The sequence below is a fragment of the Dama dama genome, chromosome 3 (assembly GCF_033118175.1).
Source record: "Dama dama isolate Ldn47 chromosome 3, ASM3311817v1, whole genome shotgun sequence".
In the NCBI taxonomy this organism is placed as follows: Eukaryota; Metazoa; Chordata; class Mammalia; order Artiodactyla; family Cervidae; genus Dama; species Dama dama.
The window spans coordinates 42053312-42076082 of NC_083683.1; the positions used below are offsets into that span (position 1 = coordinate 42053312).

The window sequence follows — 22771 nt, forward strand, 5'->3', positions numbered from 1 at the left end:
AAGGCCTGTGATGCCACAAGGGGCAGACACCTTGCCACACTTGGGGGGGAGGGGGAAATGCAAAGCAGAGGGAGGAGGCAGGGCTAAGCAGCTGTACAGAATCACCTCCAACCTCACAGGGGTGGAAACTATCCAAGGAAATGGAACAGGCATGCCTAAATCATCAAGAAATAAACTGAGCAGCAGAGAGGGGCAACATTTGTTTAGCATCTATTATGTACTAGGCACTTTTATATAAACTGTCTCATGAACCCTCACCCCTCTAGCATAAGGATGTGAAAGTGAAAGTCACTCGGTCATGTCCGACTCTTTGTGACCCCATGGACTATACAGTCCACAGAATTCTCCAGGTCAGAATGCTGGAGTGGATAGCCTTTCCTTTCTCCAGGGGATCTTCCCAACCCAGGGATCGAACTCAGGTCTCCCACATTGCAGGCAGACTTTTTTACCAGCTGAGCCACAAGGGAAGCCCAAGAATACTGAAGTGGGTAGCCTATCCCTTCTCCAGCAGATCTTCCTGACCCAGGAATCGAACCAGGGTCTCCTGCGTTGCAGGTGTATTCTTTACCAAGAATCCCTGAGCTATCAGGGAAGCCCATCATAAGGATAACTGCCCACTTTTAAGGCTAAAGAATCAGAGTCTCAGAAAGGTTAATTAACTTGCCCCAGGTCATGTTGGGCTTCCCAGGTGGCTCAGCAGTAAAGAATCCGCCTGCAACACAGGAGCCACAGGAGACTTGGGTTCTATCCCTGGGTAGGGAAGATCCCCTGGAGGAGGGCATGGCAACCCACTCCAGTATCCTTGCCTGGAGAATTCCATGGACAGAGGAGCCTGGCAGGCTATAGTCCATGGGGTCGCAGAGAGTCAGACAGGACTGAAGCGGTTTAGCGTGCACACACACAGAGGTCACGCTGCTCTGAAGACTGTGCTCTGTCGCCTTCCTTCGGCCCTCCTTGGCCTCCTCTGCCCTCTCACCTCCTCACCACACCCCCACAGCCTCAGGTCCATTCTCTTCTCTTCCTCATCATGACCCTTAATCAGCCCAACCTAGGCCTTTTCGAGCTAGAAAAGCTGAGACACAGATAGCACTCAGTGCTTGTGTACTTAAAGAAGGAGACCCAGAGGGAGTCCCAGGCATGCCCACCCCTAATACTTGTGGGCCTGGCCAAGAGTGCAAATGGAAGCCCATATACCACATGATAAAATATTATATTCTTTCTTGCAATATTTGCAACATGTATTCATCCCTCAATATCCATGGGCACTGTCAGGGGATTAGTTCCCAGACCGCCTGTGGAACCAATTCAGGGGAGAGACCAGAATCTGTAGATGCCCAAGTTACTTTTATAAAAAGGCATAGTTGAGTGTGAGTGTGAGTGTGAAGTCACTCAGTCGTGTCCTACTCTTTGTGACCCCATGGACTATAGCCCACCAGGTTCCTCTGTCCATGGAATTTTTTAGGCAAGAGTACTGGAGTGGGTTGCCATTTCCTTCTTGAGGGGATCTTCCTCACCCAGGGATTGAACCTGGGTCTCCCGCATTGCAGGCAGATGCTTTGCCATCTGAGCCACCATGCTAGCCCAAAAGACATAGTACCTGCATATAACCTAGGATATCCTCCCATATTCTTTAAATCACCTCTAGATTACTTATAATACCTAATACAACATAAATGTTATGTAAACAGTTATAAATATCATATAAAGGCTATGTAAATAGTTGCTGGTGTGGGCAATTTGAAGTTTTGCTCTATGGAACTTTCTGGAATGTTTTTTAAAATAGTTTCAATCCATGGTTGGTTGAATCCATAGCTGAGAACCTGTGGATATGGAGGGCTGAGTGTACCTTTACAATTTCATGGAAGACAGGTTTGAATTAAGAATTCTTAGACCCCTCAGAGTTCTGTACCAGAACAGGGAGAAGGGAGGGAATCAGCCTCCAGCCTGGCACCCCTTCTCCTCCCACCCCAGTTTCGGGGGTTTGTAGACACACATAATCTTCCTGTCTGCACACCTAAACTCCAGCCATACATTTCATGGGCTCTAGAGCACAGTCTGCCTCAGTAGGATGGACTCGAGGAAGTATAGTACAAGCTCTACATGTGGGCTGGAGCTGCTCAGGGAAGAATTCTGAGGCCCGAGAAGTCTTCAGTGGAGGCTCTGAGGTGGGGCGCAGGCTCCAGGTGGGCCCGTCCTCTCCCCACAGGCCAGAGGAAGGGTCACTCAAACCCAGGGTCCAGAGCAGGAGCCCCTCCTGCCCGCCTTTAAGTGCAGAGCTAACCTGGGGAATCAAACCTTAGAACAAGAGAGAGTAACCACGTTGAAGAGGGAAACGGGATCAAGAGTAAAAGATTTTCTAAAAGTTAACTGAGTCAGAGTTCCCAGAACTTTCTACCAAAGAAGGGGAAAGGCCAGAGCTTAGGAAACAGAAGAGATAGCAGGAGCTGTCTGATTCGTGTCCCACCCAGTTCCCTGCCTTACAGCTTTTCAGCTAAAAATCCCTTCCCTCTTCTGGGCTCCCTCCTCCTCCCACAGCTGAACTCCCCCAGTTGAACCTTCTTCATGGTTCTCTTAAGGACAAGAAATACAGCGGTAGGAAGTGGCCAAGTAAAATCAAAGATGCACTGGACAGGTAGTTATGGATGAGGGACATCGCCATCCATGAGCTCATCCCCATGGTGGGGGTGAGCTGTCCCACCGTACCAGACTCAAGAACACCGCAGGGAAAGGGGCCCAGTCAGCTAGGGGCGGGGAAGACACGGTCCTGCAGAGAAATCCTCAAAGATGCTACCTTGGGATGACAGGACAAGTCTAGAATGTTAACCAGAATGTGAGGATTAGACCCCTTCAGGCAGAATTAAGCTCTTAGTTAATGTTTTCGGGTGATAACCACGGTAGGGAGCCAAAGACCCTATAGAGGATCCTCCCTCTGGCCCTTCCTCTAGACCAACTTAGAACAGATACTTACCAAGCGCATGAGCAGAGAAATGGACTCCCGGTTTCTGGTTTTAAGCTTGTCAGTCTCTTGGCCCAGCTGCAGGAGGCTGACAGAAGCCACCTGTAAGGGAAAAATTTGTAAGGAAGCAGATTTTTATGAAGGTCAGAGTAGGACAGCCTCAGGCTACAGGAAGTCAAGAGCAGATCAAGGAAGTGAGTTAAGAAGTGCTAGGAGGCTCAGGGTGGGAAAGCGGTGAATCCCCCAGGCTTCAGAGACACACACTGCCTCCAAACTAGCCAGTGCAGACAAACAGGCGGTTGCCAAGGATGCTGGAGGAGAGGTAGTAAGAGGCGAAGAAAGAAACTGCAACAGAGGCAGGTAATACTGTATGCCAGGAGATTAATCTCTTTCCCAAGGCGGCCTCCAGACACCACTGTCATCAGACTGTTTACAGCTGACTCCCCACCCGACTAGAGACAGAGCTGGGCCGCTGACTCAGACACAGTGCTTTTGGTATTCTCCTTCTGTCAACTCCCAAATGGCTGTCCTCTCCATTCACCTTCAGGTCCCCAGTAGATCAAAGAGAAAAAAAGAAATGTGACTAATTGCATCCCAGACCCAGGTTACCTGTGTTTAGCAAACAGAGAGGGTAAAAGAGGCAGTAGGGGGGTGACTCCCTTCTCACCCCATCTTAGAGGTCTGGTGTGAATCCTCTGTATATCTCAGATGCTCGAAGCCCATTCTGTCTGGTCTGCTGTCCCAGTTGAAAGAGAGACCCTCTCACTAAGCTTCCAAGTTCCTGACATGTACTTCTTGGGACCAGGGTGTGATTCCCTAGAGAATATGATCTACTGCTTCCTCCTAGAATATGATCTACTGTTTCCTCCTAAAAGGAGACAGATGAGGCTCTAGTTTTTTAAATCAGACTACGCTTTGCAAAAGAATAAGCTCCCTTCAAACTGGTATTCTGTTAAAATCTAGAGGGATGGGAGGGAGTGGGAGGTGAGAGGGAGGTTCAAGTGGGAGGGGACATATGTACATCTATGGCTAATTCATGTTGATGTATGTCAGAAACCAACACAATATTGTAATTATCCTCCAATTAAAAACAAATTAATTTTTTTAAAAAAAGAATAAGCTCCCTATTGCTGAGAATGCTCAAGCAGTCAGTGGGCATTGGACCACGTATCAAAGAGTATGGATTCCTCCATGGAGGATTTAGAATGGAAAGCTCTGGGACCTCTTTGAACAATGGAAAGAGATTACTTATTCTGTGTTTTTCCAGAGGCAAAGCTTAGATCAATAGTGAGAGTTGCAGGGAGTCAAACTTTGGCTAAAAAAAATTTTTAACAACTTCTTTCAAACAAATTGAACATAACCTACAGTAAAATCAGCTTCCTGACTGTGAGTTCCAATCCCTAGAAATCTAGATCAGGGGACTCTCAAAGTAAGATCCCAGGACCAACATTACCCAGGAACTTGCTAGAAATGCAAGATTTTCCAGCCCCACCACTAACCTACCGAATCAGAAATTCTCCACGTGATTCTGATTCACAATGAAGTCTGATAATTTGAAAAAAGTTTGACTTTTTATCAGTATTAGAGTTGAAAGGAGCCTCATAGATGATAAAACTCAGTGTCTCAAGAGTCTATATTTTAACAAACTCCTCAGGATATTGTAATGCACACCAAAGAAGTACATCACGGATTTGGTTTAATATCTCTATTTAATAAGTGGGAAAACTGTGGCCTCAAAAGTTTGGCTTTTCAGAGACCACGCAACTTCTCAGTGGCAGGTCCAAAACTAAACTCAGATTTGCTAACTCTTAGTCCAGTACTCCTTTCAAGTATTGGGCAGAGGCTGAAATACCAGCTGTTAGGGAATTTAGACCCTGCCTTTCACAAAGCCGTCTCTCACTACTTAATAAATAAGATGGGAGGTTAGACTCCGAGGCCTGCTCAATAATAACTGTCTATGGATTTAAGTCAAACCACTTGCCACCAGACTTCACAATCGTCCATTCCTTATAACCTAGACCCACTCACCACGAGAAATTCCTTGAGGTGAGTTTCAATGTTCTTGTTGTAGACTGTGAAGAGGGCAGCAGATACCTGGATGATGGCTTTGGTCAAGCAGTGAATATTGTTGCTGTAACCTAGATTATTATCGACAGAGGGGGAGAGAAAGGAAAGGAAATTGAACCACGCCAGGTGACTCCAACTGGTAAATTCCCATTTTTTCAGTCTGGGCCAGCCCTATGTGACACCAAAGGACTAGGAGCCATTCGAGGATTAGGAGAAAGATAGATAGTCTGATGAAATTTCACCTGAATTTAATTTTACAGATTTTTCATTCTCAAGAGCTTTCTGAAACAGAACTTTGCATCTGAGTCAGAAGTGTGTATTTTCCAGATAGATGGCTTGGTCTCACCTCCTGACCCCAGGACCCTAGTCTGAACCTCCTCCTTACTTACCATCCTTCTCAATGCTGTAGAAGGAGGCAGCGTCCATGGCAAGGAGGGGGAGGGAAACAGCCAGGAAGATCAAGAGCAGGCAGGCCACCTTATATTCTTCCTCAGGGGATGACAAATCTGGGAAAAGGAAAAGAGAGTAAGGTCAGTAAACAGGAGCTCTCTTCCACAGGGTCCTACTTCACAGAATTCCGAGGAGGGTCACATGAGAAAATATCTGTGAGAAGACTTTGTAGAGCGTTATAGGCAAGTCATTACTGCTGCTAGTGAGAGGCCTGAGTCCCGGAGGCTTCCACTGGTGACTGAGCAGAGCTTTTGGCAAAGGGCTCAGCTGACACGCAGGCTGAGGGCACTCTGTCAGCTGCCTGACAGAGTGGAGAGGCAGGAAGGAGAGGAAAGATTCTCATCAAAACCGAGAGAGAAGAGGGAGAGCCAATCTGGCAATTCAAAAAGGCTTCATACCAACCCCCTGGTTTCATCCTATTCGGAGTGTGTGCAAGTATGAATGTGCTAATCAGAGGAAAAGTGTAATGGAAATATAAGAGACAAGTGTGAGACCAGGGGAAGAAGTGAATGGTGTCAAGGTGATTAGAGGGGAGGGGAGAAAGTAAGATCATTCTGGGGAACTGGGACACTATATACCACATAACTAAGCATGAAATCATGTCTGGTTCCCTCGCTGTTTCATCTGCATTAATCTTATTTCCCCAACCAGATTGTAAGTTCCTTTGAGCACTTGCTGAGTACCAGACTCGCTTAATACTTTTCAGCTGATTGACAGATCAACTGGTTGGAACCTGACTAGAAATCAAAATTGCCTGTGGAAGTATTTTCTGGGGATTAGGGACTGTGCTTTAAGTCTTTCCTTAGCTCCCAGTTTCTACCCTCTGAATTCACAGTCCCAAATAAAGACTTCTTTGACACTGACATTTTCCCACCCCAAAATAGGGCCCAAGCCTTCCGTCGCCCCTGTTCCCCAGTCGTACCGGTTTTCAGATTGGCAATGGCAGCCACCAGGGCTGGATCAATGTCACAGTCCACCCCCGCAGCGGATGCCAGCTCAAAGATGCTCAGGGTCACCTGGTGGAGAAGAAAACAACATTCTGGAGAGTATTCCCTGGAGAGAAGTACTTGGCAGAAGCTACAGGTGGTTAAGACCCCTGGATCACAGATTTTAAACTTTTGGTATACTATCATCTTTTCTAGGTATTCCTTTCATAGATCTCCCTAACCTGTAGGGAAAAGAAAAAAAAAAAAAAAAAAGCCCAAGACTTTAGCCAGGCCTTCAGATTCTCCACAGCACAAATTTACTTTTCCAACTTTATTTCCTCAAACACTTTCTACAGACAATGCAGCCAGAGTGATGTATTCACCGTCTCTAAGCTACAACTTACTTTCTTCTTTTCATACTCTGGTTCCTGTGCGTCCCTCTCCTGGAGTGTCCTTTCTCCTTGAGAGACCATAGGAAATATATCAGTCTCTGCCCCTGGTTCCTGACACAGGGCTCCTAAAACCCTTATAATTCCCTAAGTGATAAAAACAGTAGGAGCATTTTTTGTTCCTATGCAGCAACTCTGGTTGGGCTCCTGGCCAGCTCCTAGATAGAGGCTGGTCACCAGAGAGACCAAGCCTTGATTAGAAGCTGGGAATTTTCAGCTCCACGCCACCCCCCCACACCCACCCACTTCTGCAGAGAGAGGAGAGGGCCTGGAAATGGAGTTAATCATGCCTATGTGAGGAAGCCTCCATAAAATCCCAACAGTGTGGGGTTCAGAGAGCCTCCAGGTTGGGAACACATCCACGGACCAGGAAGATGTTCAGCCCAAATCCAGAGTCAGAAGCTTATGTCATCAGGACCCTCACAGGTCTCGCCCTGTGTATCTTTCCATGTGGCTGGTCTGAAGGTAGAAGTGAGTGTTAGGCGCTCAGTCATGTCCGACTCTTTGGGACACTATACACTGTAGCCCACCATATCTCCTCAGTCCATGGAATTCTCCAGGCAAGAATACTGGAGTGGGTGGTCATTCCCTTCTCCAGGGGATCTCTCCAACCCAGGGATCAAACCCGGGTCTCCTGTATCGCAGGCAGATTCTTTACCTCTGAGCCACTGGAAAGTCCATATGGCTGTTCTTCTATATCCTTTATCACATCCTTTAATAAACTGGTCAGTGTGTTTCCCTGAGTTCTGTGAACCACTCTAGCAAATTAATGGAACCTAAGGAGGTAGATATTGGAACCTCTCACCTATAGCCAGTTGGTCAGAAGCACAGGTTTGCAACTGGCTTCTGAATAGGGGGTGGTGGTAGGTGCAGACTTGTGGAAGAGAGCCCTAAACATGTGTGATCTGACACCAACTCCAGGTTGAAAGTGTCAGAACTGAGTTAAGCTGCAGGACATCCAGCTGGTGTCACAGGAATTGGTATGAGGACATCCTCCAAACACTTGATGACCAGAAGTGTCAAAAGTGAAGTGTTCTATGTGACAGTAAAGGAGACTCTCAGGAGAGAATCACAAAGTAGGGGAGAACTGGGTTTTTCCATAATAGGAAGGGAAAAACACAAGTTTTTCCTATTTACTTCTCCTCTGCTTATATCCAGCTGACACTCACCCTTGGGCCTACCTTGAATCTCACATTCACAGTAGAGCCCTCCTGTTGATTACAGCTCATGCTCATCTTTCCCTCCTTAACTTGGCACCACTTACTCGGCACTGATCACAGGCAGCACCTAGTATCATCGGTTATCTTTTCAGATTGGAGGGAAGATGTATGGCTTATCTCACCAACAAGATTACAATATGTTTTTAACCTCATAAAGAGGGGAGAGAAAGGCCTGGAGTAAGAGGATCTGGGTTCAAATCCTAGTACCACCACTTACTAATTGCGTGACCTTGGCTAAAAGTTACTTAACCTCTCGGAGCCTCCATTTTCTCATCTGTAAAACTGGAATAAAAATACTCACCTTACAGAGTTGCTGTGAAGATTAAATTAGATCACATATGTAAAAGGGCTTCCCTGGTAGCTCAGCTGGTAAAGAATCTGCCTGCAATGCAGGAGACCTGGGTTCAATTCCTGGGTCGGGAAGATTCCCTAGAGAAGGGATAGGCTACCCACTCCAGTATTCTTGCCTGGAGAATTCCATGGACAGAGGAGCCTGACAGACTACAGTCCATTAGATCACAAAGAGTCGGACACGACTGACCTTCACTTTCACTTTTTACATATAACACATCTACCCCTAGTTGGGCTTCCCTGGTGGTTCGGCTGGTAAAGAATCTGGTAAGGAATCCACGATTCTTCTGACCTCATGCGGGAGACTTGGGTTTGATTCCTGGGTTGGGAAGATCCCCTGTAGAAGGAAAAGCCTACCCACTCCAGTATTCTGGCCTGGAGAATTTCATTAACTGTATAGTCCATGGGGTCACAAAGGGTCAGACACAACTGAGCGACTTTCACTTTATTACCCTAATGACTCACAGAATCACTGAGAGACTAATAAACCTTGTCTCTTTCTGTCTGCTTCCTTTCCCTCAAAGCCAGGAGCTCTGCATTTCTTTCATCCTCTCTAGTTTGGAACACAATGCTAAGCACATAGAAGGCATTTAGTTAATGTTTATCGATTGACTCCTGTATCCCTCATTGTACTTAGAATCAGATTCCCAAGATGTAGCTACAAACACCCACACCCACAAAAGTACTTGGACTTTTGAGGTTAAGAAAAAGACTTCAAAATGTTCAGAGAGAACAAGGATAACTGTTTTAATAGTAGATAACTAAGTAGAGTATCTTATGCAAAGAACCCCACAGATACAACAGTAAACACACACCGCCTATCAAGCTAGACACAGAAGGTAAACCTCAGCATTCTGCTCCACCCTGTTTAAATTCCCTACTAACTAAATAACCCTGCTAGTGGCAACCGTGACTAGGAGATCGGGGATTTGGTCCATAACCTGTGGTTTTCTGGAGGAAGAAGGCGATGGTTGAAGGAAACTTCTTCACCTTTTAACCTTCTTCTCTTCTCATCTTCTCGCCCCTCAGAGGTGGTAACAGAATCTCTGATGGACAGGCCAGCCCCATCTCCACACACCTGCTTATCCTCACAGGCAGGCAGAGCCTAAAGCTCAAAGCTGCCAGGAAGATACCAGCTAGACACACTCCTGACAGACTAGAGCATTCCTCCCCAATATCAACAGCTGCCAGACACCCGGGGCCCACAGTGAAATCCAAGCCAGGGCCTGAAGGAGCAGCCATCCAGTGAAAAATCACCCCTCATGGCCCATGACCACTTGGCCCTCATCTGATTTCAGGCAGAGAGAGGGGAAATTTTCACGATTCTTCTGACCTCAAGGTAAGGGAAGCTGTTTTTTCCCTTAGCATCTAACTACTTCCCATGGGGTCGCAAAGAGTCAGACACGACTGAGCGACTGAACATCTTCCTGTTAACCAATATCCTCTTCTCAGAGTCTTCCCTCCATTAATGAAGTCAGTTATAAGAGAAGTACCCTGCCCCATGCACTGTGCAGCTGTATTTCCTGCAAAACATACTTGTTTGTTTCAGGTGATTCAAAAGGCAAGCTGACGTGAGGAGGGGGAGGGAAAACGGATGTTTAAATGGGGTGCTAACTGAGGTCCCTCCCCCTTTCCCCATGCCTATAGGAAATGAGGCCTGAGGCAGGTGACACACAGACAAACCAGAAAGTTTCAGAGCTAGGAGCAAGACCAGGCCAGAAAAGGAGAGGAAAATCTAAGGGCCGGCAGGGTGGCTGGGAATGGAAGAACCAAATTTTACAGAAAGTTCCCAGGCTCCTGACTAAAGAGGGGACTTCTCTGCACATAATTCAGAATCTAATTTGCACATCTTAGGAGAAAACCTATAGATACTATTATCCTTGCCCTTATTGCTCTCCCTCCAGTAATGTTCCCCAGCTCCCACAGGATCTCCCCAGGGCTTCCCTACTCTGAACTCTCTTCTCTGACCAAAACCCCTCCCTCCATAACACCTCCCCAGATATTTTTCTGTTGAAAACCTGGATCTTCTTCCTATGGTATTCTTCAGAGCCCGCTCCTCCCTTCCAAGATCCTAGCTCTATCCATTGTCAACAACAGAAATCTGGTTGGATTCCACTTTGCATTCCCCGATACCTTGATATCTGTGTCTGGAGTGACAAACTCCTTCAGGCATTCAATGGGACCCATGAGAAATGGGCAGTGGGAGGAGAAAACCTGGAGGAAAGAAGACAAATGAGTCCAAGAACAGTGGCCAGCACCTTCAAACATAGGTGGAAACAAACAAAGCAAAACAGGTCCTCAGCTTAGATGAGAACTTAGCCAACTTTCTGTGTTACTTCCCTCCTACACGTCCAGATTTCTTCAGCTCATCTATCCTCAGAGATCTTCCAGGACTTCTACTGGATTAAGCTCCTTTCTCCACAATGCTTACCAACCCTTTCCACAACTTCTCACACAAGCCCCACCCAGCGCTTTATTCTGTTTATCCCGTGGCACCCCCCACCCCCACTCACCTCCCGAAGTCCCTCTTGGGCCATGGCCCTAAAACTGAGGATAACTCCAATGATGGTCATGCGCTTCAGCACATTATCAGCCCCTGAGGAGAAAGAAGAGCATGAGAGAAGAGAATGTGGGGAAATGGCAATGGTTTTGCTTCTTCAGACCCAGCTGAGGCCTCATAGCTCCAAAAACCCTTGTGGTCCACAGTGCTTTTCCCACAGTCCCTTCTCCCTTTAGGGGATGTGCTCACCTGTCAGCTGGGGCAGCAGAGAAGCCATCAAGTCCGCCTTGTTGAAGTTGGATCTGATCTGAACAAGTATATCCATATTTTCTACCACCAGCTTCTGCAGTCAGGACAGAGACATTAAGCAAGAAAAATGAGACCCATGTTGTATCTCTCCACAATCTCCTACTCCTACCCCACTTCCCCGGAGGCTGGACCTTCTTCCCGGGGCCTTGTATCCACAGTACCTTCAGCTCCACAATTTGCGAAGTCACATGCCACATCAGGTTTTCACTCAGGAACTTCATGCCGTACGGGCCCAAGAGTTCAGCCAAGGCCCGCATCTCTGGAATGGAGTTACAGAGGCCCCAAGTAGGACCTAGGGCACTGATGCATTTGCACAATAGCTATAGGATAGTCTGAACATTTCTAATGTTTTTCAGCAAGGAAAGAAAATGGCAAGGAAGGGAAGTAGGGAGAAAATGTGGCCTGAAATCCTGCATTCCGGTGACAGGTCTGGCCTGCCTGTGGGACAGTTAACCTTCTACCCACTGGTACTCACACCAAGATGTACCACAAATGATAGCTATTTACTTTTCATTCTTACAAGAATCTGGACTTTGCCAAGTCCCTTTACCTGGTATCTGGACTTCCCTCTTGCTGTACTAGCTGCACTAGCTTTATGAGATGTAAGACCATCTCTGAACCTCAGTTCCCTTCTCTGTAAAATGAAGAAATTAAAATCCACCCTGAATACCTCACAGAGTTGCTAGGAGAGCATAATCAACACACACCCCCATTATCCCAATTGTTTTTTCCTCTAAACCCTTCTTTCCTCCAATCGGCTCCGTTACCTTATCCCTCCCTAACCAGCCTGCTTCTGGCCCTTTGTGAATTAACTAAAGCCTGGCTGGGAAATCCCATGTTAGAAACCTGAGGGACAAATTCAGACAGGAAAGAGCTCTAGCTTTGATCTCTGGCTATGGGCCATCCCAGCAGAGAAAACCATAAAGACCAGAAGTAACAAGAGATGAAGAAAGGAAAGGTGAGTTTAACCTAGTTAATAAGAGTTCAGAGGGAAAGGGAAGTTGAGGCCCCATACTCAAGGGTTTAAAGGCAGGACCAGTTGATTTCCACTTCTGCTGCTGCTACTGCTACTAAATTGCTTGTCGTGTCTGACTCTGTGCGACCCCATAGACGGCAGCCCACCAGGCTCCCCCGTCCCTGGGATTCTCCAGACAAGAACACTGGAGTGGGTTGCCATTTCCTTCTCCAATGCATGAAAGTGAAAAGTGAAAGTGAAGTCGCTCAGTCGTGTCCGACTCTTAGCGACCCCATGGACTGCAGCCTACCAGGTCCCTCCGTCCGTGGGATTTTCCAGGTAAGAGTACTGGAGTGGGGTGCCATTGCCTTCTCCGATCTCCACCTCTACCACTGACAAAAGCAGTGGAGCTGGTCACAGTAGCTGACATGGAGTCTCATGTGGAATAAAATACTAGACATTTTTAGAGTCACCTATTTACAATAGGAACAACTGAGCTGAGAACTAGGAAAGGATTTCCTAGTTGGTCACCTTAGATAATGCTAAAATGGCTGACAGGCAGATAGGCTGAACTACCCTTTCTGGAGAAAAGACATGCTGATCCACCAGTTTGGATCCACCTTACTCTAGTCCTCCCTAGGCTAGTAACCCTAGGGCATCCTTCTCTATCCATCTATCTATTTTTGCAGCAGCATTGCCCCATCACCATGGTAACCCTGGGAAATTGGGGTGGGGGTGGTAGAAGGGGAAATCAACATTACCTCCTGCTGCTCGTCAGTTGTCAGCAAGACCTAAAGCTGATTTTAGATGCTGCCTACAGCTTGTGGGAGGAGTTGATGAGAAGGGGACATCTGAAGCCTCCAGCAGGTAGAGAGTAGGGTCAGCTCACTGGTGGAGTCAGTGTGAGGGCAAGAAGAAGGCAGAGCTGGAGAATAGAGCCGTGTGCTCTGACCTCCATAACACCCCCTCCAAGGAAGGGGAAGAATGGAGGGGGCAGCATCACTGAAACATCTCCTACCTGTCTCAGATCCCATGCGGGGTCCATGAGAGGAAGGAGGAAGCAGTTGGATAGTTCATGAATCAGTCAGTAAAACAAATCTATTAAAAAGGATCTGCACGACTTCAAGCCCTCTTTAAAAAGAGAATATCTTCCCAATTCATTCATGACACACTCCTCATCTGCCTGCCTTGAGACACTAAAGCACGTCTATACACTGGGAAGCAGCACGACACAGTGATGAAGCACCTGGGTTCTGGAATTTGACTGCCTTGAGATGAAATTCCAGTTCTACCACTTATGAATGTGCAAACTTAAGCTCCGTCACCTCTTGTGTCTCAGTGTCCTCATTTGTAAAATGGGGGTAATAACAACCTCAAGGCTGTTGTGAGGAGTGAAGGAGTTAACAAATGTGAACATTCAGAACCTAGCCCACACTAAACGTCATTGGTTATGTCATCATCATTATTAAATATCAGTTATCTAAAATGTATCCCTCAGGAAGAAGATGCCACGACATTGGATCACTGTTTAATAATTCCAAACATCAGAATGTCCTTACACTTATCCTTTACCCTTCATCATATGTCCTACTCTCTACTCTTTGTAGAAATGGAAAATAACCATATACTACCCTTTTGAGAATAAGTCCTTTCAATGACTTGAGTGCCCCTGCCTAGCTCTTAACTCCCTTCATCCTCTGTCTCCACCATCAACCCCCAAGCTACTTCCCAGTTCTGGGTCTCACTTGAAATCTCTCCTATTGTCCCTAAGGTAGAGTCTAGCAGAGATCTAGAAGAGTGTAGAATGAGGCTCGGGGAAGGTAGGAGAACATAGATGGGGTCCATCAGTTGGGATATTGTACCGAGGGGAAAGCTCGGCTCCTTGACAGGAGACCAGGCTCTGAGCTCACCAGAGACGTCAGAGAACTCCTCTGCGCTGAAGTTCTGCTCCCCCTCTCTGGGGAGGCTGACGAAGGCCTGCATGGCTGGTGAGAGGACGATGGTCCCGCTGCTTGCCTGTCTAAGCAGACTTTCCAGGTACCTACAGGGTTGGCCGAGAGAGCACAGATGACTGTTCAATCCCTTCCTCCTACCGCCACCAGTGGGCTCAGGAAGAGGAAGTCCACGAAAGGCTGGGGTGGGGAGGAGAGACGGGGGTGGGGAGGAGAAGACAGTACGGCACTCTAATAAACATCCCAGGCTGTGGGCTCAAAAACAACTGGCAGTAACGTGACTCCACTTTGCCTCTACCCTGCTGGACATTGGCTGTGCTGTCAAATGTAATGGTGGACATGCCCCACCGCCTTTTCCAGCTATTGCACACCCCGCACTCTTGGTCTTTCTCTGTCAGGTAAGACAAGCCTAAGCTGACAAGACAAAAATTCCTACTAATTGGGCTCCTCCAAAATATACTTAGCCTCAACCTCCTCAATGAGAGTGTTAGACTAACAGCCTAGGAGCCTGGAAGTGAGTCTCAAGTCAAACCTCCTGGGCAGAGAGAAGCCCAGTGAACACTTGTCATCCAGTCTCCAAATATCCCCTCCTGACCTCTGGGCAAACTAAGAAGGCTTCCAGCCAATGACAGCAGAGGGCTTGGTAACCCCTGTCACTCACCCAGGCACTAGCTCTAGGCCTAGGGCTTACAGAAGTCACAAGCTAACACGGGTAGGTCAAAACCAGCACTCAATGTGAGGGTTTTTCCCTTTTAATTTGAATTCACTGTCAAATTTTTTTAATGGAGATTTTATATTAAAAATAATAATTTAGTGAGGCAGCAATCAGATGGTACTAAGTGGTGGCTGCCCCTTTAGAAGGGCATGCCCTTACTACTCAAAGTTCCCACCCAGCCCACAAGACCCATTTCCCTTACCTGCCAGGCCCAGCTTGATATATGTATTGCAAACCCTGTCTCAGGCTTACCCTCCTTCTCAGGGGGTTCTTGGCAGCCTGACTCATACGAAGCTGATACTGGATTAAGAGCGCCACCCAGTGGCTTAGGGAGGTAGGAATCCAGCTCCTTTCCATCCTTAAAACCTCAAAGGAAGTATTGCTGATTCCTGCCCCCTCCAGTTTGGGGGAGGAGGCCCCTTTCCCTATGAAACTCCAATATTCTTGCCTGGAAAATTTCAGGGACAGAGGAGCCTGGCCATGAGGTGGGAAAGAGTTGGACATGACTGAGCATATGCATGCATGCCTAAGGACTACTAATAGTAGTCCACACATTAGGCTAGCCAGGGCACAGGAGTTACTAACTATAGTACTATTTGCTCAAGAGCTAGGGGAAAACCTTAGAGTCACATAATAATGATATGAAGAGATGAAAGTGAAGTAACATATTTTATGCCTCTGTTAGTATGACATATCATAAGTATACAATCACACTTGTATTTTTTAACAATTAAAAGGATTTTATTAATGAGAAAATAGAAGCTCTCCTGTTGGAAGATGAGGAGACAGTGCTCTGGAGAGAAGGTATGAGACAGAATGGTCTTCAGAGGGAGAAGCTGGATGAAAAGAGAAATAAGAGAACTTCAGAAAGAGGAAGAAAGATCATTTGAAATGAAAACAGTAAGAATCCAGAAAAGCAAGGTCAGGAACTGCAGATGAAGAGGAAAGGGGCGGGTCAATGGGTGTCACATGGAAGCTTGGAAAGAACCCTCATGGTGGAGAGAGGACATCTGAGTTTGCTCCAGCTTATAGCTCTAGTCCTTGGGCAGAAACAAGCCTCCGTTTGGGGGTCTATGACCCTAGGAGCTAAAATGACTGGTCCCGAGGTCCTACCCTGTAAAGGAAAAAGTGCTAATGAAAAGAGTAAGGCAGTGACAGAGGATAAACAACACTGACCAGTTTGTGTAGAGAGTGGTGATAGTCTGCTCCCCACACGAGTCCAGTGGCTGCGTCTGCTGCAGAAGGGCGCTACGGATGACTCTGGACACATCTGCACCCAAAAACTGGGCCAGTGACTGTATGAAGCTGATGTACGCTTTGACTCCTGCCAACAGCTCAGAAGGCCTGGCGATCTCCTGGGTTGTGGCATTGTAGCCAGCCAGCCACACAATGGCTCTGGGTAACAAAAACCATAATCACAGTCATAATGTCAAACATAGTAACAGTTATCACACTTATACTGTGTTCTAGGTGCTGCACTATGCTTTAACTACACACATCATCTCATGTAAACCTCACAGCAACCCAAAAAGGTAGGTGCCCTTATCATCCCCATTTCATGGTGAAGAAACTGAGACACAGAGAAGTTCAAGTCACAGAGCCAGGACTTGACGCCAATAACATTTGATTCTCAATCACCATGTTCTTCTGCCTCCTCTAGGGAAATCAGATCAGGTGGTAAAAGATCAGGCTCCCAAATGTCATCTAACTGTATGAGCTGTCTCATAACCTCCTGTATTCTCAGGGCCAGCATTTGTCTTTTCTCCTTGAAAAGAATTAGTTCCAGTCACTGTCAGAAATGGAAAACCACACCCAGAAATCCTTAGACGTGCAGTGCAATCCTGAGTGGCCATGGGATGCCAGGTGGAGAGAGAGTACACCTGGCTGGCACGCAGCTATAGCCAACCTTAGAGAAGGAAGAAGAACTGTATTATTTCAGGGGCACATCAGCAACACCCCCTCCCCCTTGGACTCCCAGATCCTCCCAAAATACCTTCCCCAGGAACCTGAGAATTCAATTAGAGTCAGTCCTCTTCCTTTAGACTTTCTTCCTTGTTAAAATGTAAACAGGAGGCTTCCCTGGTGATCCCGTGTTTAAGAACCCGCCTTGCAATGCAAGGAACACCAGTTCAATCCCTGGTCCGGGAAGCTCCTACATGCCGCAGAGTGACAGAGCCTGTGTGCCACAATGAATGAGCTCTCTCTTTAGCCGTAACTACTGAAGACTGCATGCCTGGAGCCCAGGCTCCACAACTAGAGAAGCCACTGCAATAAGCCTTCACACCAGAACAAAGAGTAGCCCCCACTTGCTCCAACTAGAGAAAGCCCATGCGTGGCAATGGAGACCAGAAATTAAATAAATAAATAACTATAAAAACAACAATAATAAAAAATGTAAACAGGAGGAGAAAAAGGAACATCAGACCTTGTCAACACAAGCTTTTGTCAGTCATCAGCACATCAATATGAATGAGTCCATCAGGTTCTCCCTAAAGCCACAGGTGTTTGGGAGTTTTGTTTGTTTTGCATTTTTGGAAAAATGTTTATGGGAGGGGAGGGGAGGAACAGGAGCACCTGCTTCCTGGATGAAAAGGAGAAGGAAAACCACTTGAGGGAAAATACTACAGAAAGGACAGACTGGATGCAAGCCTAATCTATTTTAGAGTTCTCACTGAGGCCAAATCTTTAGGCCAACTTCGGGGCTTCAGGAGCAAAGATGTCAATGAAGAAAGTATTAGAGCTGTTCAGGAAAAACTAAAATATCACACCCATGCTGCTCCAGGGCCTAGAAACCACTGCCAGTTTCTGAAGGTTCGCACATGGATGATTATCAAATTGTCATCTTGACATTTTGTATGTGCCTGAGACACTTCCTTCCATATAGCTAAAGTGTAAGGTATGAAAACAAACTAATTTTACTGTCACCAAGGCAAAAACTTAATTGAAAAAACAAGCCTGCCTCTCCTACAATCAAGGTCCAGGCTCCTAACTATTCTCCCTACTCTGTCCTTGCCCCGCTAGGGCAGAGTGAACCTACTGAAATATTGAGTGAGATCGCGTTCCTGCTCTGCTCAAACCCTGCCAAGCCTCCCTGTCTCACTCAGAATCAAAGCCAAAGTCCTGCGGTGGCACAGAGGCACCTGAACATTCTGTCTACCACTCCTCCAGCCTCTCTGACCTCACGTCTTATCAGTTTCCCCCCTGCTCGTACTGGTCTCCTCCATGTTCGCTGAACATACCAGGCACGTTCCCACCTCAGATCCTTCACACTTGCTGTTTCCTCTGCCTAGAATGTTCTTTGCGAAGACAGTCACCCACTTAGCTTTCTCAATTCCTTCAGGGAGTTCATTCAAATGTCACTTTCTCAAGCAGGGCTTTCTTGGCCACCCTGTGTAAAATTCTACCACCACTGCCGCCACTATGCCCTTCCTATCGCCTTCTCCTGCCTTTCTAGCACTTATCATTTTCTAATCTAATACTACATATCCTATGTTCTTATTTTGTTTATCTCTCCCATTAGAAGGAAACTTTATGCGGCCAGGAATCTTCATTTATTTTGTATACTGCTGTATCAACAGCTTAGGGAACACTGCCAACACACAATAGATGCTCAATAAATACTTGTTGAATGAATGTGTAAATATACTAGTATACATATTGCAAAAAGAAACACAGAAGACTAGCAGATTATTCATAAAAACGTCTTCCCCTCATTCTCTAATTTGCTGACTATAGCGCCCAATTTCAATACAAGGAATGTTCCTGCAAATTTAGGGGGCAACAGAACAAGAGGCAAAGTGGGGGGAAGGGAACTTATTTCGTTGAGGCCTATATATGTCACTCAAGATTATCTTTAATGCTCTACCGATTCTTAATTACAGGTAATTCTCATAACAAGGTAAATACCATTATCCTCACTTTATAGGGTAGGAAATTGAGGCTCAAACAAGATAGATAACCTGCTCTGGTGTCTTAGCGAAGAGCATCAACACAGATCTGCTGACTGCAGAGGCCCCATTCACTCTACTAAACCAGTTCTGGTTGTTTATCAAAACAACCTAAAAAGGTTTGGGGTTCTCTTCATTTATTTGTTTTAAATAGAGATGCCTAGGACCTATGCCAGATTAGCTGCTTCAGAATGACCATCAAGATGGAGCTAATGGAACCCAACTTTGAGAATTACCATACTAAGCAAAGAGAAGACAAGGAAAGAGTGATACCTGTTAAATCTGGCCTCCAGATGGCTGCTGAGATACTCAGAAGGAAAGATGGTGTGTTCAAACACAGAGAAGCTCTGTACATGATTCATTGTCAGTGCCAACTCCGTCAAGTTTAGGTGTAGCTTGTCCATGCTGGGGAAAATTAAGAAAGTAAAATGAGCCTCATTACAGGTCTGGCCCTGCCTGCTAGTAGCGGGGGAGGATCTGTCAGGCCCATCACTCCTGGATCCCTCTCATCTTCTCAAAAAACTCATCCTAGAACAGTACACATTAATGCTGACTTCAAACACAAAGGAGAAAAATTCACATTGAATGGCTTTTCCATGTCTGTCATTCCCCACCACCACTTCCGCTCCCTTTTGCTGGCATCACTTTCTCTCTTCCCTGCCCTCCCTTCCTTGAGATAGCGCTGGCTGGCCCTTCAGGGCCCAGGGCCTCACTTGGTGACAATGCTGCGGTTTTTCCGGTGGCTCTCCGCTCCTGGCTTGTCCCTCTCAGGCTCTCCTTTTCTGGGAGCCTGCCTCTGCTTCATGGTTTTCTTGTTCTTGGCCTTGCTGATGGTAGTGGCACAGTGCTTCGGTAGAAGCTTTAGAAACAAACACACATGAATGGAAAAATGAGATTCCTTCCTCAAGCTGCGTAGTAATCCATCTGATAGTTATAAGTAGGTCCTTCCACTATGGCCTGTTCTTTGCTTGCTCTGCCTTTCTCTCTCTTTCCTTCCATGCATCTCTTTCTCTAGTGGGGGCTTACCTAGCATATGCTCACCTCTGTTAGTTTTCATTAAATATCCACCCATGTTTAGCTTCAGAGTTTCAAGATGGCAGTGTCCTTCAGGGACCAGATCACCAATTCCCCCATCCACTTCCTGAGAGAAAGTCTTTCCTAGTGGAAAAATTCTAGTAGAAACAATCTAAGAGCTCCACTCAGTTGTGCTTTCAGGGGTCTTCCAACCTAGGAAGATGGTTTGTTTTTTGCTAGTGTGGAACTACCATCTCACTTGCTATACTCCTTCACAGCCTGTCCCATGGATATGGAACATGGACAGACACCCACACTACCACAACCCTCCAGAGGCTCAGAGTTCACAACATGGCCAGCACTCTTCCCACTTCTTTTTTTATACAATTTTATTTATTTATTTTTGACTGTGCTGGGTCTTCGTTGCTGCACAGGCTCTTCTCTAGTTGTGGGGAGTGAGGGCTGCTCTCTAGTTGTGGTGCTCGGGCTTCTCATTGTGGCACTTCTCTTGTTGCCGAGCACAGGCTCTGGAGCACTCAGGCTCCAGTAGTTGTAGGGCGTGGGCTCAGGAATGGTGGCTCCCGGGCTCTAGAGCACAGGCTCAATAGATGTGGTGCATGGGCTTAGCTGCTCTGAGGCTTGTGGGATCTTGCCAGACCAGGGGTTGAACCCATGTCTCCTGCATTGGCGGGTGGATTCTTTGCCACTGAGCCACCGGGGAAGCCCCCACTTCTTCTTTTTTTAAAAAATAAGACACTGCTTTTCCAGTAGGCGGCCTGAGCTGACCCCTAAAAATGGTGCGCTATTCACTCGACCCAGAAAACCCCACAAAATCATGCAAATCAAGAGGTTCAAATCTTCGTGTTCACTTTAAGAACACTCGTGAAACTGCCCAGGCCATGAAGGGTATCCACATCCGAAAAGCCACCAAGTATCTGAAGGATGTCACTTTAAAGAAACAATGTGTGCCATTCTGTCGTTACAACGGTGGAGTTGGTAGGTGTGCACAGGCCAAACAGTGGGGCTGGATGCAGGGTCGGTGGCCCAAAAAGAGTGCTGAATTTTTACTACACATGCTCAAAAATGCAGAGAGTAATGCTGAGCTTAAAGGCTTAGATGTAGATTCTCTGGTCATTGAGCACATCCAAGTGAACAAAGCCCCCAAGATGCGGCGCAGGACTTACAGAGCTCACGGTTGGATCAACCACTACATGAGCTCTCCCTGCCACATTGAGATGATCCTTACTGAAAAAGAACAGATTGTTCCTAAACCAGAAGAGGAGGTTGCACAGAAGGAAAAGATATCCCAGAAGAAACTGAAGAAGCCAAAACTTATGGCCCAGGAATAAATGCCGCAGAAAATAAATGCAAATAAAAGTAAAAGTGTTGGTTGTCTTAAAAAAAAAAATAAGATACTATATTTCTTGTTATTTAAACATCAATCCTGCATCGCTTCTCTTTAACAAGATACCCCCATTAGCCATACAGAAAATATAAGATAGAATTATATATTCAGATCTCTCCTTCAAGATAATCACTCTGGAATTCTCTCCACTTAGTCCAGTGACACTGACTATGTGCAGAGAAAGACTGGAAACTCCTTATTTGGAATTACTCTTACAATAGGATAATAGCCAGGAGTAAGCTGGTCTTCTTACTTTATGGTCACAATTGGGTTTTTTTAAAGTTCAAGTTCCTACTATTTCCATAAAAATCAGGTCTACCTTGATGGGCAAAGATGTGTCAACCTTGAAATTATGCAAAAGGGTCTGTGGGTAGATTCTGAAAGTAATTCCAAAAAATGTAACTCCAATAGTAATGCAACATCATTAATTATTTATTCAAAATGACATCTTTGGAGGGGCCAATATTCATTTGCAAAAGTTTTGTTGTGTGTGAAAATAATACTCACATTATGTTTTAGTCAACCCTGACCCAGCACTGAGCAAATATCTTTAACTGTGTGCTTTTGCATATATAGTAGGTATTCAAGTTGAGTGATGAATATACCCATAATTGTACTGGTTTACCTATCTTCTTTGCATTAATTATTTAAATGTCTTTCAAACATGTATTTGTACTCCTTTTCCCCTTAAACTGGAACATTCCCCAAGGGTCAGAATTGTGTATCTTTCCATCCCAAAACCCCAGCACAGGCCTTAGTGCCCAATAAATACCAAATAATAGAGCAGCTAACATCTATTGAGAATTACATACCAAATATTTAACATACTCTATTTCATTTCATCTTAATGCTACTTCTACTAAGAAACTATTTTTATCCACATTTTACATATGAGAAAATGAGAAGGTTAAGTAATAATATAACTGGGCATATGTACACACACACACACACACACACACACAAACCCTGACTTCCCTCCTACCAAAGTTGCTACAAAGCCTGACTCAAACCCAGAAAGCCTGGGTAGTCTAGGAAACCTGAAGGACTCCAGGGCAACAGCAGAATGAGTCCCTCATTTTCAAATGTTCTATAAATTTAGGTTGAGCTAATCATGACCAGGTGCTATGAGTCAGTCAAGGGAGGGGAGGGGAAAACAACAGACAAAGACATAAAAGCAACCCGGAGGATAAACACAGAGGAGGTGCCTGAAAATGTTCAGATAGCTACAGATTAGTGTGCAGATGGACAGAACAGTGAGACAAGACAGGTGATCTGGGGGCCGCTGTTCTAAGTATGTGTACACAGGGCAGAGAGAGGAGGAGAAGTAAATGAGAAAGTTAACTCATCTCTTGAAACTCTTCAGATGAAAGACCAGATTTTGTTGAAGTGCAACTGTTCAAATAAGGGTATTTTTAGACACTTCCATCAAGTCCCAAGGGAGTAAAGACTAAAGGGATGACACTAAGAAAAGAAGCCTGCCATAAACTCATGCATACAAAAGCCCTAGCCCTACCTGAAAGGCTTAGAGAACTTGGTGTTTGAGAAGAAGACAGAG

The 22771-nt window shown here is 46.0% G+C and overlaps 2 protein-coding genes across 2 annotated transcripts in view; one reads left to right on the top strand and one right to left on the bottom strand.

The window, feature by feature from the left end:
• NCKAP1L (NCK associated protein 1 like) overlaps positions 1-22771 on the bottom strand; it is a 46754-nt gene that overhangs the window by 3134 nt on the left and 20849 nt on the right. The window contains exons 19-30 of the mRNA XM_061126234.1: positions 19511-19656; positions 19071-19202; positions 16027-16245; positions 14094-14224; positions 11390-11487; positions 11169-11262; positions 10933-11015; positions 10553-10633; positions 6396-6489; positions 5413-5529; positions 4985-5094; positions 2969-3058 (exon numbers count right to left, since the gene is read on the bottom strand). Of these exons, the coding sequence (XP_060982217.1) occupies positions 2969-3058; positions 4985-5094; positions 5413-5529; positions 6396-6489; positions 10553-10633; positions 10933-11015; positions 11169-11262; positions 11390-11487; positions 14094-14224; positions 16027-16245; positions 19071-19202; positions 19511-19656 (1395 nt within the window). The remainder of the gene's footprint in view (positions 1-2968; positions 3059-4984; positions 5095-5412; positions 5530-6395; positions 6490-10552; positions 10634-10932; positions 11016-11168; positions 11263-11389; positions 11488-14093; positions 14225-16026; positions 16246-19070; positions 19203-19510; positions 19657-22771) is intronic.
• LOC133044679 (large ribosomal subunit protein uL22-like) lies at positions 20593-21591 on the top strand. The gene has a single exon (XM_061126246.1). It carries the CDS (start codon positions 20606-20608, stop codon positions 21158-21160), a length of 555 nt encoding a protein of 184 aa, XP_060982229.1. The 5' UTR covers positions 20593-20605; the 3' UTR covers positions 21161-21591.

Excerpts from the sequence above, each read along its gene's own strand:
- LOC133044679 (XM_061126246.1), top strand. The coding sequence starts at position 20,606 with ATGGTGCGCTATTCACTCGACCCAGAAAACCCCACAAAATCATGCAAA.